General features: G+C 34.2%; 1 protein-coding gene across 1 annotated transcript in view; it reads left to right on the top strand.

Moving 5' to 3' along the window:
* The window catches only part of LOC150105645 (nucleolar MIF4G domain-containing protein 1), a 189641-nt gene that overhangs the window by 46235 nt on the left and 124509 nt on the right, over window positions 1–18897 (top strand). Inside the window, exons 5-6 of the mRNA XM_090394970.1 lie at window positions 4084–4154; window positions 14882–15010. Of these exons, the coding sequence (XP_090251096.1) occupies window positions 4084–4154; window positions 14882–15010 (200 nt within the window). The remainder of the gene's footprint in view (window positions 1–4083; window positions 4155–14881; window positions 15011–18897) is intronic.

Here is an 18897-nt window from a genome sequence, read left to right on the forward strand (position 1 = left end):
GCTGTTATCTGAAATAGTGTTGGTTTTACATTTGATTTTCATGACCTGCATGTCCATGCCAGAGATAGACTAACTTGGGAACCAGTCTAAGAAAGCCTTAGAAAACGTTCCTGTAGTAAGTGAGTAGAATTGAATGTCAGTCTTTTTTCAGACAGCCTAGTGTGGCCACACATGCTATTTCTACTGAGAGCTACACAGGCCTGCAGTGGAAATATGAATGGATAAAATTTTCTCACTATTGTCTTGGCAAGGAATCAGAAGGCTTGATTGCTATTTAAATATGAAAAGTGAATTTGCAGAATTTACCCCTTTCGAAATCTGATTTGGATGTTTTTTTGTACTGCATTGGCACACTTGTTAGAGAACCAAGATATATAGTGGTTGGGAATTTTGGGTGGAATGAAGGTCTTCATTCAATTTAGAGAATTATTTCTGGTCTGAGGAAATGTGTGGATCAGGAGAATGGAAGCAATAGTCGAACTATGAAAAGGAGTAGGCATCATTTTTGGCACCTTTGTAATGCCCAAGGACATGAGACTGAATTGGCTGAAGGTTCTTCAATGGTGAAGGAAATCTAGATGAGGTTGTGGCCTGAGTTGAAAGGGGAGTTTATTAAACAGACGTCAGGAGTGTTGGCTAGATGATGAAGGTTGTCTGGTATGGTAAGTAGACTAGAGATCCAGAACAGACAGATGCATTTCTTCTGAAAATATAATGCTTCCATAGAGCATTCAAAAAAACAAATAATTATGTTGCTATTGGCCCTAAATTTTATGTTGGCTTATGAGTCACCTAATATAATCACAGTCATGCTTTCAATCTTTAATCCGATCAGGTTATAAATTTTTGTTACTGTTATTGGTAATTTTACCATTTAAGCATATTCTTAAATGTCTGGGGGTGAGGGTGGGGGATTTCTTCACCCAGTGTGAGGCCACTGCTTACTAAAATGGCTTGAAAAAAATATTCCATGTTTGGTTTGTAGAGTAGGGTTTCTGAATTATGTAAAAATAGATAAAAATATAAATAAAGTAATAATAAAAAAAACTTAGCCCACCCACAGTACTGATGGAATATAGTGGTAACAAAAAAAAAAAAAAAACTACTTTTATATTAATGTGTTTATCAGTCTATTATACATGAAGGAAAACTCGTACATTTTTTCAGTGATACATGATCAAATTTTATTAATGATCATGTTTGCATGTTTTCAGTTCTAGTATGTCATGAATTTCTCTGATATAAGTCAGTTTCTTTTGTACCATTGGTAACAAATGCTAAGGGTAAAAATATTCAAAAGCATCATAAAAATTCTCATTAAAATAAAACCTTATGCATTAATAACCTTAACTATATTAGTCGATTTTCTGAATTCAGAATGGGTCCAAAACTCTGGCAATAGACAGGACCAGTGATGTCTTATTATGACATCACTGGTCCTGTGGCAGGAACTGAGAAAACAGTCTAAAACATTTACTGTATATATGCCAGTATTCAAGATGACCAAGCCAACCCCCAAAAACTTTTTTCAAATGTTTATTGTGTGATCATCGACCACAAATTTTATACTTAACACTGACAGCTTCTTATGCATTACTTATACTTTAATATAATATAGGCATAGAAATCAAAGCAAGCATTTTCCCTTACTGTTTATGTTGATATAATAAAATTAGTTTAATCCTTTTTCTAAGTGTGAGCAAACAAAGTTTGCGCCTGAAAGTATCTTCAGGACTGGGGTAAGGTGGTACAACACCAGGGCAACTCGTTGCAAAGGTGGAGCAAGCCACCAACACTCCTATCTCAGTATCTCCTATAATGCAAAACACATTTCCTTGCGGATATGTCTAATGTTATGCATTAAGGGAAGGGCCACTACCCAGACTAGTTTCGACCTTTATTAAGGTCTCTTCAGTGGGAGCCAGGCCCAAGTGGAGATACCAGGCAGAAGCATTAGCAGGTCATCTCTACCTATAGGAGTTGCCAAATGGTGTGCCACCCTTTTTTAATAAATTACTCTGGATTTAGAGAAAGATGTTGAAAGTTTATTTTTCACTTGGTTAGAGTATAATAAAATTAGTTTAATCCTTTTTCCAAGTGTGAGCAAACAAAGTTTGCACCTGAAAGTATCTTCAGGACTGGGGTAAGGTGGTACAATATGGATCTTCCAAAGGTGGTGTTGTACCACCTTACCCCAGTCCTGAAGATACTTTCAGGTGCAAACTTTGTTTGCTCACACTTGGAAAAAGGATTAAACTAATTTTATTATACTCTAACCAAGTGAAAAATAAACTTTCAACATCTTTCTCTAAATCCAGAGTAATTTATTAAAAAAGGGTGGCACACCATTTATCAACTCCTATAGGTAGAGATGACCTGCTAATGCTTCTGCCTGGTATCTCCAATTGTCTCCACTTGGGCCTAGCTCCCACTGAAGCGACCTCAATAAAGGTCGAAACTAGTCTGGGTAGTGGCCCTTCCCTTAATGCATAACATTAGACATATCCACAAGGAAATGTGTTTTGCATTATAGGAGATACTGAGATAGGAGTGTTGGTGGCTTGCTCCACCTTTGCCATGAGTTGCCCTGGTGTTGTACCACCTTACCCGAGTCCTGAAGATACTTTCAGGCACAAACTTTGTTTGCTCACACTTGGAAAAAGGATTAAACTAATTTTATTATACTCTAACCAAGTGAAAAATAAACTTTCAACGTTTATGTTGATAGTCTTTCATTTTGTATATTGTAATTCATGTGATCTAGTAAGGTTTCATTAGAATTTAAATGGGAGAAAAAAACCCTACATGCTTATTCCAGCGAGTGTATTTTGAAAATACAAATATTTATATAAAATATATTCATATACTAATATATGGGTATGTTAAGGAGCATAATGTAAAAGCTTGTTAGAACAAGATACGTGCATTGAACATAACTTGCTACAGAGTATACATCACTTTAGAACTAGATGGTCGCTTGATAATGCTTTCAGTGACCAAATTCAAAGCCGCAGATTTTATAACTGGAGCATTAGATGATCCCATGTTTCAGTAATTTTTTTTTTTTTTTTTTTTTTTTTTTTTTTTTTTTTTTTTTTTTTTTGTCTTCAACTTCGGATATCATCTTACACACTAACATGTATGGCTAGGTTATATTTTTAGAATCAATTTCAAGAAAATATTTTGGGAAAATAAGGGAACTGCAACAATTCTTAACCTTCCAATCTTTCTATATTTCTGCATGTTCTGTCGTGGGTACTACTGTCTGCAGTGCATTTAGGTTGCTGCATTGACTGCAGTTAGTTATTTTGCAGTAGTATGTTGAGTGCTTTCTTAAAATTAGAATGATGCATATGTTTGTTGTCCTCTTATTCAGACATTTGTTATGACTAGCATATTGGGCGTAATAAATAAGGTAAAAAAAATTATTTATTTTATGATAGTAAACATACCAAAGAATCAGCATTTTGTAAATAAACCTGACAGTTAAATCCTTCTGGTGTTTTTAGTCATCAGTCAAAAATTTTCATCTTTCACATATGGACACTTTTATTCAAGCCCCCTCACATTTAAACAATAATATGATGCTACAAAATAGGTGGAATCCAACATGGCTACAAGATATTGCACTAATGAGGAAAGCTATTAATGTTATATATACGCAGAGATAACATTAATGAATTAAAAATGTAGTATAAATTTTGTGTATAATTAAGAGCACAAAAATTTTGATTTATTTTGGAAATCCTGATGGAACAGCAAAATTTGAAAGTCCATATGTTCTGCACTGATATAGGAAAGTGAAAAATTTTGAATTTATTGATTACGTTATTAATGAGCATTAAATGAACTTCGTGATCTGAAATCTTATTTTGTGATGAACAAGTTAATTTTTGCAAATGTTTTTCTGTAAAAATTCTTAGAGCAAATTTTTGTACAGGATTCCTTTATTTTATTGTTATTATTGGCAAATATTATTGTTATTATTTTTGCTGTTTTTCAGTTCATTATTAATTAATTTTACTAATAATTGTGTTATATTGCATCTGCTTTTGAGTTTAATATTTTACTTTTTTTTTCAAGGTTAAGTGAATCAAATATGCTGTCAATTTCTAACCAAGTTGAAAATTTCTATAGAAAATATAGTAGGAATGGTGAGTATGATAGTAATTTGTAAGCAAGTTTTATATGAATGTACAAACAGGAAAAAAAACCAAAAAGAATTTTCAAAAAATTAATAAATAAATCATATCTTAACTAAAACAGTAGCAACATGAACATATGATACCAAATGGAATCTGTAGTTGAAGACTATAACTAGTAATCATATTGCTGTACCGTAATCCCTTGATTAATGCACCCCTGATTAGTGCGTTTTCTATTAGTGGTCATTTTTTTTTCGATACCCAAATTCGATTAGTGCGCCTATATACATGTTAAAAATAAATGTTACAGATTTTAAAAATTTTCTATCTATACATTTTTATAGCTAACTATTTTAAAAAATCACTCACCAGGATGAAATAATTTGGTTACCGATTAAAACATTTTACAAAGTTGTTTTTAATGACATACTACATTACTTCCATGTACACTATGTATACTATGTTCCAAATTTTTACCGCCAAAATTTATGTTGTCTGCTATAGTAATCCCCCCCCCCCACAGATTTTAGACTTCGGCACTTCTGCACATATCACAAAAAGTAGAATCTATTCCGATAATAGGATAATATCCGTCTTCTGGGATGAGTTGTTTATTATTACACGTCGGAAAATTAACTTCTCTTTTATGATCATTGTAGTTTTAAAAGTGTTAACTTTTTGCTTGTATAACAGTTGGGAAATTTTATCTATAAAGCACATGGTTTCGTGTGTTGGCGACCAATTCGTTCGTCCTTCATTTCTTTCTCCCCTTCAATGATAATAACATCCATGAGTTAATTAAATCTCATTCTGAAGAATTGAGTGATTCCGACCTGCTAAATTTAGATGCACAGCGGAAAGATCCCGAAGAATATGAAGAAAAATTTAACCACTGATAGTCAGCCAAAAGAGATTTCACAGAAACAATTTGAAAATATTTTTCATACAATCGAAGTGTTTAAGCAGCAATGCAAATTTTAAGAAGCAGTAAAATTTGCAGAAGAGTAGAAGAGGCAATAGGGCCATACCCGTTGGTTGTATGAAAAAAAGAAACAAAACCAGCCAAACTACGTTAGCTCAATTCTTTGTTAAGAAGTAGAATAATAAAATTTATATTCTGAATCTGTTTTATTGTCTTTCAGCTGCATGGTTTTCCTTTAACTAGGCCCTGAGACATACCTTAATTCTTTTATTAAAAAATCAAGGTTCAAAAAGAAATTTGAAGAACGAATTATACTTTTTCCCATAGATTATTATATTCGATTAATGCATCTGTTTTAAAGACTGCATTAGGCGCACTAATTGAGGGATTGCTGTAATTAGTGTTGTGTGGATACTCTTGTCAGGCAAGGCATTCATCCAAAAATATCTTGCATCATCAGTATATCTTGTTAATGCGACTATTAAGCATATTGCTAAAAAAAGATAAAAGGATTGTTGGTTTTATGACTCAAAAGCAAAAAAAAAAAATTATTATTAAGGTGACTTTAGAGTAATATTTTACATATTTTACAAATCATATTTCAAAAAATATCTTAATACAGTAATATCCCAGTTAATACTGTACTGTTTAGCATTGTTTCTTTATAGCATCTGTACTTACTAATTCCTGAGAGTGGCCATTACTGCATCGTCACTAACATTCATTTAGTCAGTTGCTTTATACATTTGCAAATGCAGACAAAAGCTTCCTGCAGCTACTAATATCACATCATTAATACAAGCAATGGATCAGAGAGTAACCTCAGAAGACTATGGATCTTCCAAAGTTATTTCCTGATTATAATGTATTTGTAATTTCACTATCTGATAATATGTTATAATGACCCCCATTTAGCACTGCTGTGGTTTAATCCTCCACATTCTAGAAACATATCCTGATTGCTAACCAGGCTATTACTGTATTTTTAAATCGCTTTAAATCATAAGTTTGCTTACTTTATTTTCTTTATGCATGCAATGCATTTATGTAACATGTTTTCTTTCAATTCTTTACACAGTAAGTAGATACCAGTATGTTTCTGTTATACTTTAACTATAAGTGTTCATAGTTTTAATGCCTTTTAGACATCAAACATCAGCTGATTATAATGTCTTATGTGATTTGTTTTATGATGTTATAAAAAAACTGTTACATTAGCATAGCTATTATATAAACTGTTGTGTTACTGTAATAAATAAATAATAATAATAAATATAAATTTATTATTCAGAAATAGAACATGCAAAATAATAAAGTTTCATGATATTTGTGTGGCTGAATACGTGAAGAACTTTAATTAAATTGCTATTGGGAGTGGAATGTCATTCAAAGAATCAAATAATCATTGCACTGACAATGGTACAGTGAACAGTTTGTTCCAAACTCCTTGAAACCACGAGTTCCAAAGAGTTTGCAAGAGTGTCCTGTGCTGTAAAATCTCTCATGAAAAATTAAATTCATTTTTTCAGGTTCGAATTTACAGAGGTTTCCACATATATAAAATAGAATTTATGTTGTAAGAAAATGAATGTTAAATATTACTGTAAAAGTCCACAAAAATAAGCTTTATTAAATTGTATGTTAAACGAAGGAAATAGGATTAGCGGAGATTATAACAATGACTATGCATAAACAAACGTTTGCAAGATTTTGCAAACACAAAAATATGCACCCACGATATAGTGTCTTGCATGGAGCCTGCTGATGTAACGTCACTATGCCGGCAGGTGATTCTGACAACAATTACATGGTTACATAGAATGAGACAAGATATTTTAGATGGCTGAGAGGGCTCTCAAGAATATAAAGAATAGAGGATATAGAAGACTCCTCTATACCTCTGGTCACTCTATTGCTCTTCTTCCTGAGTTTTGGAGGCTTCTGGCGCCAGTCCCTTTTGGTGGACGGAGTTCTGGTGGTGAAGGTGAGGCCATATTTCGATGGAATCTGGCAACATGTCGTTGCCAGATTGCAACGACATGCTTGGAGCATACAGCTATCTGTAGCCATAGCGGAAGATATCGGCAGTTCATTTCCTGTTTCCGATGGAGGAATCTACCTAAATTTCCCAGCAACTGCGAGAGTGAAGAATCACCATATCATCCATTCAACAGTCATATTCCAGGAAAAGGTTGCAAGGTTAAGCAAACCTAGCTGAAGTTCATGTTAACTGAACTGTATCTGTAAAGGCTACTGTAAGCAAGCATAAATTCTGTTAATGTTTTAAAAGCTTACTGTTGGAATTTATGTATGTAATGAAAGTGCTTACAAGAAATTGTTAATAACTAGTTAAGTAAACAGTTATGGTTGTGTAAGGAAACAAATGTAAATTTTGTATATAGAATGAATGGAGAGAGCTAAGTTAGCACATAAGGATTAACTGTATGTTAAATTTAGATGAGTTAACAATATAAAGGGTTAAGCAAGTGTTTATGTAAGAGAAAGTTAATTATATGTTGCACTTAATGTGTATATGACTAGGTTGAGAAAGAGATTTTTTCCCTCTTACATTGTGATTTGTAGTTTCATGCTAAGATCAAAATAAAATGTTTTGTTTGTAATGCCAGTGCACTGTCTTCCAAAAAATTAACGATACTGCAAGCTTGTTTGATTAAAAATTGCGACTAGCTATAAGAGATTGTGGATGTTAAATTTGATCTTGCCTATGTTCTGTACTTTAATTCTCAAGCTATATATACAAATTAGAATAGCACAGTTGTTAAACAAATAAATTTTTCTAATTGCATAGTTTGAGAGTTGGTAACCTGTTTATCGTGGATAGACTAATAACAAAGGTCACTCACTAGCAGTGGGAACATAAAGAAGATTATAAGGGATTAATAGAAAGGTCTATGTTCAGCAGATTATAGTTATCACTGCGTAAAGTAGAAGAGGTAAGTTAGGCCTAAGGTGCATGTGTAAAAGAATAACAAGGCGCAGTTGATAGAAATGCAAAGTTGATAATAGGCGTAGAATATTAGAATGGTGCAGTCAACGTCAATTAGCAATTCAATTTAAAATAATATTATAATTTAACAGTGCCTTTTCAAAAGTTTCTTATAATTATTGTGGATATAGTGAAAGCAGACTGTAATGAACTGAATGACCCATAGCACTAATAAAAGCAGTGAACAAAGTAATTGGTGGTTATTCATGTCGAAGTTTCTGGAACATAAAACTACGCTGACATTACGTCGACTGGAATGTAAACAAATAATTTAATAGCTTAAATTAATTAACACTACACAATCGGTGAAGACAAACGAAAATGACATGGATAACAAGGAGTCAAATGGAGGGTGACAGTGGCACTCTTTGTGGTGATTCCTGTTAATTTTGATGGATAGATAGGGCAATTTGGCAGAATTATTTTAAAATCATACCATTCATTCTGTTGCAGTTAACGGGGTTTTGTAGAACTTGTGCCACTTCCAGGAATAGTCTATCCAATTTGAACTGAGATTTGTAAAGTAGTCAATCTTTTTTCCATCTTATGAAGTGATCTTTCTCTATGGCATGTTGAGATAGTTCTTCATTCCAGATGTATTTTTTGTGTTCTTTTCTTCTGACCAAAGTAATTCATTCTGGCTGTCCAAAATATTGAGTTCCACACTGGCAAGGGATGTTATAGACATCAGGGAAGGAGAAAGTATCTAGGTGATCCTTGATTTGTCTTAGGCAGGTAGAAACTTTGTTTACAGGTTTGTATGCAGTTCTGATGGTGTGTCGTTTCAGTAGGAGAACCCAGTTTATCTTTTGTGCCCTTTGATGTAGGGTAAAGATATAGTGCATGTATAGTCTGGTTTTGTGTGTGGGGGGGGGTAGATTTGTTCTTCTTTTTAAGGATTTTGGCCAGGTTTTTTGTTGTTGTTGTATACATTTTGTTGGAAAGATGTGAGTAGTCTGTTGTTCCAAGTGCATGGCTTGTCCTGAGGGCAAAATTCTCTCCTCCCTGGAGGCTAAGGTTTTAAGTTCCTGGGCAGGATAGTGGTGTGAAGTGGCATTTTGTGTGTGCGTGTGTGTAGGTGGGTGGGTGGGCTTATGGTAAACATATGAGGGACCCATCTTGCCTTGTAACTGAAGTAATTATAGCACTTATAATTATGCACAAGTAATAATAATTACTTAATTATATACAAGTATTATGGAACTGAAAGATGTATATATAACTAACCAACATTACATCTAAGCCAGGAAAGCAAATGCCAAGTCGTTATGTCCTCTATGCAGCAGTAGATTGATTCAGCTAGGAAAGCATCTTGTAACATTATTTGCAAGAATTTAAATATCTGAGCATCATAGTAGACTCTGACTTCAAGAGGTAATCCTGGAAAAGAAGAAAGTAGATCAAAAGTTTCTGGTATGTAATTTAGTTGGTACCATAATAGCAGAGGAGCAAATGTCGTAGGAAGTCTTCAGTAAGAAGATAGAAAATAAATATCATGAAAATAGCAAAATATTCTAGAAGTTATCAAAAAAGCTTGAAAATGGAAGAAAGAATAATATGACAGGAACTGGAGATGGTGAGTGTGATTATCTGAATGTATGGGGTAATCAACATTGTAAGATATTTAAAGAGAACAGGAGTAAAAAATATTCAAGAGGAATGTAATCAGGAGTACATATCAGTACTACAAGGTGGAAAATGCCATTACAAACCTGAAACGTGGAAAGGTAGCTGGAACTGGTGATATTCATTCCAAAATGTTCAAATATGAGAAAGTTTTATAGTGGCTGCACTGTATAATTCAGAAAGCTGGGACAAAAGGTTGAATTCCAAATTGGAGTACGGATAGTACTTAATGTTTAAAAAAAAAGGGGGGAGGGAATACAAGATTTAGAGGAATATTACTGGAGTTTAATTAGGAATAATAGATTGGATTTTGATGCCGGTAATCAATCATTAATACTTGTATTGATGCTCTGGATGGTAAATGGATGTGGAAGTGATTTTTTTTTTATTGGTTGAAATTTTTATTTTATTTTTTTTTTGGGGGGGGGGGGGTCGTTTACATCTGCAGTGATGCTAGTATTTGTTTAGTTATCTTTCATGGTGATAAGAATGCTTCCATACCTATTAATATTGGGTTTGGTCCCATCTAAAATCTAGTGGTCAGCTTGCAGAAACTATTTAATTTCTGCAAGAAATTAAATAGTTTCTGCAAATATTCCAAGACCAAATATTTCGGTCTGGAAATAGCAGACTATCTTCAGTGGCACTACAAGAACAGTTTTAAAAAAAATACAAGGTGGAATACTAACAATAGATCAAAAATAGAACAAGCCACGTGATGTTATATCACTAAGTATTAAAGGGAATATTTTTAAGCAGAGACATGATTGAAATAAAAATATTAATTAATAATATTAAATAACATAAAAAGGATATAAATTAAATTATACTTTAATAAATATTTTCCGATATTTCGGCAACGTCACGTTGCCATCTTCTAAAGGAACTTACAAAAAAAGGCACGTGCATGTAGGCACTACAAACACAGTAACTGGGAATGAAGAGATGAAGCTATTGTTCTCCTAAAAGTCCTGATGGTGCCCTCTAGTGGGCTAAATAGGTGTTCTTGGCTATTGGGCTGAAGGTCTGCTGATGTAAGCCTCCCAAATTTGGGGCAGTCGCATACAACCAAATTTGTTGAGGTTTGGAGAATTTCTTAGGGCTGAGGCTGATTCCATAAATAGTCTTTCGAATTTGTATTCCAAGAAAGACTATTTATGGAATCAGCCTCAGCCCTAAGAAATTCTCCGAACCTCAACAAATTTGGTTGTATGCAACTGCCCCAAATTTGGGAGGCTTACATCAGCAGACCTTCAGCCCAACGGCCAAGAACACCTATTTAGCCCGCTAGAGGGCACCATCAGGACTTTTAGGAGAACAATAGCTTCATCTCTTCATTCCCAGTTACTGTGTTTGTAGTGCCTACGTGCACATGCCTTTTTTTGTAAGTTCCTTTAGAAGATGGCAACGTGACGTTGCCGAAATATCGGAAAATATTTATTAAAGTATAATTTAATTTATATCCTTAACTACGTTGTTCAATTCCTTAAGTGTTTTAATAATGCATAACCAACATATAAGCCTGTCTACAAGAATAAATAACATAAAATTAATATGAATTAATGAGTTATCCTGATTAGACTTTCCCAGATTTTTGATATAGATATACAGATCTTGTATTTTTTTAAAAACTGTTCTTGTAGTGCCACTGAAGATGGTCTGCTATTTCCAGACTGAAATATTTGGTTAATTAAATATCTTTCTTGTGTTTACGTGCTTATATTATTCAGTCTTTATGTCACAAGTATCCTTAAAACATCATATTTTATTCCTGTACCCTGAAATGGAGGAGTTGCTAGCCTCCTGTTTTATTAATAACAGTTGAAGTATGCAATTTAAGTAATATTGTTATCATCTGTGTTGCACTTGAAAAGGGTGATAGAAACCAGAGACCCTGCTTTAGAACCAAAACATGACAGTAGCCACTTCTTACCTTCAGTAGTAGGACAGTGGTATTTCACCAGATTATGAAAGATATCTATAGTGTATTTCTTAAGTGTTAATTTCATGCATCTGGCCATGCTTTCTTCACACAAGTTTTGAGTCCACTTGTTTTGTAGTTTACAGTCAAAGTTTGTTGACTGATAACAAATCTTTTAGCATAAAATTTGTTACTATAGCAGTGGTGGCCCGTGAAGTTTTAAGCAGGGGTGCTGCCTATACAAAATTATTTTTTTAAAAATTATTTTTTTCCTAATCAGTAACCAATTTATTAATAAATAAATCTACAGAAAATAATTTTTAAAAAAATAATTTTGTATAGGCAGCACCCCCGCTTAAAACTTCACGGGCCACCACTGTACTATAGGTACTGTAAGAGCTTCTGCATTCACACTATGGAAACTTGTCTTTTCAACAGAGAGGTATTTACACTTTGCTTACACTCACCCAGCAGTTATGTAAAATGTTTCCACTTCATAACAGAGTTTTAACAGAAATAAAATCATCTCAAGATTTTATCGCTATTTAATGTCAAGCTGAATTCAGTTTTAAGTGTTATTGAGATGTCTTATCACTCATTGCATACAAGTCTGAAACATGGAGTATTACACTGAAAAGCCTTGTTTCTTTATGTAATATGTAGATTATTTTTTTTTTTAAGGTATATTAGTTCCTTCCCATCTTTTATGCACTGCTACAAGATTCACGTTATTAATTTTACTCATAACCCTGACCTTTCTCTCTTGATTTTCTATGCCTTTGTCATACCAACACTAGCCACTAATATTGATTTAAAATTCCATCACCTCTCTGTCATCATTATAATAATGCTAAATGGCTGTCTGATGGGTATCAGTAAAACGTCTATGGAGGAGTGATATCCCAGAAGAGGAATATCATTGGTGGTGTACCCCAAGGGTTTGTTTTGGGACTGTTGCTGTTCAACTTGTATGTTAATGATAATGGGAGAGGATAATGATATGCAGTTGTTTGCAGATGATGCAAAGTTGAGGAGAACTATGAGGAGTAGAGCAGATGCTGTGGATTGGCAAGAGGACTTGAATGCACTGGCCGAATGGGTGAGTGTAGGTTGTCAGTTATGTTGCAAAGTATAAGGTTTTGAAATTTGGGAAGTAGCAATTGGATGTAGAGTACACAGTTGGTAGAATTGTCTTGCTGGAGGTAGAGGAGATAAGAGATTTCTTAGTGATTGTGGACAAGGACCTAATTTTTTTGGACATATTGCTAAAATTGTGAAGACAGCACAGCAGATGATGGGAATGATGCAGAGGGCACTGACTTGTAGACGCACAAATGTTATGGTTCAAAGCATTGATCAGACCACATGGATTAGTGTGCATGGATTTGGCATCTGGTTTTCAAAAAGATGAAGCTGTATTAGAAAGGGTACAGAGATGATCAACTGAAGTAGTTTCTGGTCTCTGGAATATTCAGTGTAAAAACAGATTGAAATAATGCAATTTGCAGAAATTGGTGGATAGGAGGAGGGGGGGGGATATGATTGAGTTATAAGTTATTAAGATGCTATTACCAGATTAGTGTGGTAATCAATTTTGCATAGAATCTGGAAGACTGGGGGAGAATAAGAGGTCACCTCTGGAAGCTGTATAAGGAGAGAGAGAGCGAGGAGCAGATTTTTTGCATGAAGTAGTGAGTGATTGCTTACTTTTTATAATAAAGTGACAGATGCAATGGATAAGGCTGTTGCACATACAGTGACATATTTAGAATTTGCAAAGGTGTTTGATAAATTGCCACATGACAAGCTGGTAATGAAATTAGAATGATGGGGCTGAACAGTAGATTAGTTCACTGAATTGGAGATTGGCTGTCTGATAGGTATCAGCGAGTTGTCTATGGAGGAACAATATCCCAGAAGAGGAGCGTTATTAGTTGTGTTCTCCAAGGATCTGTTTTGGGTTCATTGGTGTTTAATTTGTATGTAAATAATATTGGGAGAGGCCTGAATGGTGATCTGCAGTTGTTTGCAAATGATGCAAAGTTGGAGAGAGCTATCAGGAATATGAATAGAAATTAATATGAATAGAGCGGATGCTGTGTCTTTGCAAGAGGACTTGAATACACTGGCTGAATGGGTAAATGAGTGGGGATTTCAATTCAGTGTTGCAAAGTGTAAGGTTTTGAAATTTGGGAATCAAAGATGGGATGTAGAGTACACAATCAGTGGAAATATATTGGAAGAGGTAGAGGAGATGAGAGATCTGGGAGTGATTGTAGACAAGGACCTAAAATTTTGGGAACATGTTGCAAAAATTGTGAGGACAGCACAGTGAATAATGGGAGCGATGTGGAGGGCACTCACTTGCAGAAGTAAGGATGTTATGATTCTCTTGTATAAGGCTTTGATCAGGCCACATATGGATTTCTGTGTGCAGATTTGATCACCTGGTTTTCAAAAAGATGAAGATGTATTGGAAAAGGTTCCGAGATGATTGACTAAGGTTGTTTCTGGTCTCTGGAATGTTTAGTACGAAGACAGATTGACAAAATGCAATTTGCTGAAATTGGTGGGTAGGAGAGGGGATATGATCGAGACAGATAAGCTGTTAAGAGGTTGTTGTCAGATTAATATCATGGAGGTTTTGCATAGAATGGGTGAAGATAGGAAGAGAACAAAAGGTTATCCCTGGAAGCTGTATAAGGAGAGTGAGCAAGGGGGGGGGGGTGAAGAGCAGGTTTTTTTCATGGAGAGGTGAGTGATTGGAATGCATTACCCAAGAGTGTGGTGAGCGCAGAGGCAGTGAACATATTTAAGATGCAATATGATAAACTGTTTGTGTGTGTGTAACAGTGGACCTCCTGCGATGATTCTTTGATTCCATGGAGGTTTTTTTATAATAATAAACCTTGTGAATTTTCTGAAGAGGATTTCTGTTTGCCTTAAGGCAAAACTAAATCAATATATGAAATGTGGCAGAATAGACAAGCATTTAGAAAGAAGTTGATTTTTTTTCAAAAATTTGTTAGTGACTGTATGCTTTTGTAAACAGCAAAAGCAGAATTGCAAGCTTAGTTGTTTTATATTAATTTCTTTTGACTGATCGACCACTTTAATTTATTTTGTCATTAAAACCACATAAATATTTCTTTTATTTTACATCCTTTTTTTTTTATATTTTGAAACTAGAAAACGTACAGTAATTCCATCCTGCTGTTTAATTAATTTAAATTTATGTTACTTTTTCAATTTTTTTAAAGATATGAATAAGATCCTGGTATCACTTATATTTGATTCTGTGATTGGGGCATGTATTACTCCTGAAAGACTTGTGTTGGAACATGCAATGTTAGTGGCACTGTTACATGGAAATATTGGTACAGAAGTAGGTAAGCAGAAAGAACCATTTTTTTTTTCATTTGAATAAAACATTTTGTGTGTGTGTGTGTGTGTGTGTGTGTGTGTGTGTGTGTGTGTGTGTGTGTGTGTGTGTGTGTGTGTATTCATCTTATTAGAACCATAGTTGTCTTTAATCTATAAAGATTCTGAAAAATGATCACAAAGAAAATAAAATATCACTGCAAAGTGTCCCAGTGATCATTTCATCAGTTTATGACATATATCTTGTTCAGGATATATTCATAGTCCAACACAATCAAGATTTTCTTACTAGTTCTTATAAATAATGCACTTTCATAGTACATTCACAAATATGACATTAGCCTTTCATTTGAAAAGACAAAAAAAAAACACATAAAACTAGGTTTGAGTTGTCTAAAATACACAGGAATCTATAAGGAATCTCTAAAATACACAGGAATCAAACTGACATTTGACCTTGAATCCTTCAGGCTAGTCATAAACAGTGAACACATCAGTCATATTAGTGTTTAATCAGAAGCATACATAACACAAATAGCTTAGTACTGAAACTTGTTATATTTACATATTTTTTCTGAGTTTTTGTATTGATTGGGTTCATAATTATTTTAACAAATCATTAACACATTTTATCTATGAAAATATTGTTAATACTTATAGCAGTAGTTACTACAAGTAAGAATATTAATAAGCCATGCATACAAGCAAATGTTGCATGTGATTTTGGCATATTGCAATAACTTGTAAATGTTTGGAATTGATTTTGTGAGGTCAGAGGAGACATAAGCAATGAAATTAGACAAGGGTGCCCACAAAAAACAACTAGAGAAGAAAAAATTATTAAAAGGCTATCCAAGCAAGATTCTCAAAAGCCCACTACAGCTATTAATAAGGAATTATGTGATAATGATGGACTAAATATACAGGTTTTGACTGAACAACTTCTGAAAGAACAAAAGTTTATTAGATTTTCAACCTAGTAAGAAACCACTTATTTCTGCAAAGAATAGAAAGGTCTGATTGAAATTTTACTAAGACTCATCAGCTGAACATCTACCGAATGATCTATGATTTTATTTAGTGATGAAAGCAAATTTAATTTGATTTCATCAAATGGAATTAAGTATGTTAGACGTCCTAAAAATTAAAAGAACAATCCAAGATAGCAGGCCCCTGCAGTAAAGTATGGAGAGTAAATGATATGGGGACTCTTTTAAGAGTGAGCTCATTACACTGTATCATAGCCACCATGGATCATTTTGTTTATCATGAAAGATAAGAAAATGCAAACTTATGCAAAAAGAAATATGCTGAAATTTTTTCAGCAAGATAATGATTAGAAACATGTTTTGACATGTTACTAGCTACATCTAGGATTACTTTCACTAAAAAATATGAGACTTTGAGTGGCTTAGTTAAAGTTCTGACCTGAATCCTATAGAACACTTGTGAGAAGCGCCAGATAGATGTGTGAGACAACATAAATTCTCAAATAAGGACCAATTCTTTGAGTGAAGAACAGAAAAAAATTCCGCTCAACTGCATTGTTAAGTTGATTGACCTTATGCCTTACACTGCACAGCTGTTATCTGCACCAGTGGTTATGCTACAGAATATTGACATTTTAGAAGATACTGGATAAATAATTTGTTTTGTTTTGCTTAATTAATAATTGTTATTATGATGATTCATGTTTGTAAAAATATTTTTGATTGCTTTCCATGGACAATAATGCATCAATACAAAAAACCAGAACATTTTTGAAAATTTTATTATTTAGAATAAAAAATAAAATATTTCTGTTTTCATTAATGTGTATAAAATTCTGAAGATATTAAAGATGCCAAGAAATAATATTCTTGGATTCATCCTTTATCCAAGTGTAAGCAAACAAAGTTTGTGCATGAAGTAACTTCATGACTGGGCTACTTGTATATAGAGGCTAATAACTTCACTTGCCTTAGTATTCCATAATGCAATGCACATATCCTTATGGACATATAACTATGCATTATGGGAAGGACCACTACCCAGACCTGTTTCAACCTTTATTGAGGTAAAAAAGTAAAGGAGTGCTCGTGATAGTATTAGGAGAAAGAAAAGACTAGATAGATAGTATGAGAGAGAGAGAGATAGAGAAAAGGCCCCAGTTCTTTTATATCATCATATATCCAAAGGCTGTCAGTTTACCTTTTTCACCAATTTCATACAGATGAACAACCAAAAGACCAACCGAAACCAAAGTGCAAAGATGACCAATACCCAGGTGGTCAGCCTTATCTGGGCCTCTGCTTAGTTTTCCACAGCATTTTTCCTTCAGAGCTGTTGAATAAACTGCTGCTGTAACAGTTCCACCTATTTTGAGGTACTTGGTAATGATTACACCATCCATATCCCAAAGGACAATGGCAAGAACCATCGCTACTGAATTTTGTATTCAAAACTCCTTTTGCTGTGGAGAACCTTTGTATCTCCACTTCATTGACTGTTTGGTCATACTGATGGAGCAATGCTTCATCAACAATCACAATACAAGCCAAAAAATTTTTCAAAATAACCTAAAATCCCTTGAGATGACAGCACATGTTCTCTCTTTTGGTCACATTCAAATATTTGAGGACCCACTTCTTGAAAATTTTGCATGTCCAGATGTTGGTGGATAATGATCTCATCTCATTCCCTTGATATCTCCCAGAGTCTTTGCAATGTTTTTGGCTGGTATTCGTCTATGATCATGACATGCACTGCATCAATGTTTTCAGGTGTGATCACAGTGAAAGGTCTTCCTGACCTGGGAGCATCTGTTGTTTCAGGATGCCCAGTTTTAAACTTGGTCACCCATCTGGAAACTGTTGAATATGCTTGGGCACAGTCCCATAAAGACTCACAAGAAGTTTGGTGAATCTCAGTTGCAGACCTTTCTTGCAGCACGAAAAACTTGATTATGGCCTGCACCCCTGTGTCTTTTGAATTTCTTCAAAATCTCTGACATGTCTTCTTATATATCCTAAAAGGGGAAGAAAAAAAAAAATTACAATTTGATGAAACATGGGGGTTAAAGGATTTTAAGATATGTTCTTTCTTGTGGTTATATTAGTGCTTCCTTATCATTTTTTTCTAGGTGACTTATCAGAAATTTTCAGCACCCCCCCCCCCTTTTATTCTCTGAATTGTATTTAAAATTTTTGCTATATGACCCTTGAACCTCAACTTCCTATTTATTGAAACTTCAAGATCCCTAGCCTGATCAGTTTCTTCTAGCATAATTCCACCAATATAATACTACATTGGATATCCAATCACACCAAAGTGCACGACCATACATTTATTAACATTGAAATGACAGCCATTTTCACGTGCCCACAATTCCAGCCCTCTTCAAATCATTCTTCAAGTACTGCATATCAGCAGCACTCCTGATTACCCTACCTATCTTCAGCAAATAGCTGTATGTTGCATGTCAAATCCTTCCCATCGCCGTTAATGTACAGATTTAAATAACAATGTACCAAGGACTGATCCTTCAGGCACACCCATTGTTACCTTGAATCTTGCAGATTCACATCTCCCATATGTGACTTTTTGATATCTGTCAGTCAGCCATCTCCAATAGTTTATAATTCAATCCTATATTTTTCAATTTATGCAAGAGTCTTCCATGTTGTATTCTGTCAAAGCCTTAGCCTTAGCATAACCCAAAAGTATCATGGTGTATCTGTTTCCCTTGTCTAGCTCAGTGGTATTATAGAATGCGAGAAAGTTGCTAAAACATGACTTCCCCTTAGTAAACTCATGCTGTTCATTTCAAGTAGAGATTCTCTGTCAACCCATTTCTGAATGCATATCCTGACCAACTTTTCCAAAATCTTCACCATCACTCTTGAGATACTGATTG

The sequence above is a fragment of the Typopeltis vanoorti genome, chromosome 6 (genome assembly GCF_054136105.1).
Source record: "Typopeltis vanoorti isolate ZY-2024b chromosome 6, IOZ_Tvanoo_1.0, whole genome shotgun sequence".
Taxonomy (NCBI): domain Eukaryota; kingdom Metazoa; phylum Arthropoda; class Arachnida; order Uropygi; family Thelyphonidae; genus Typopeltis; species Typopeltis vanoorti.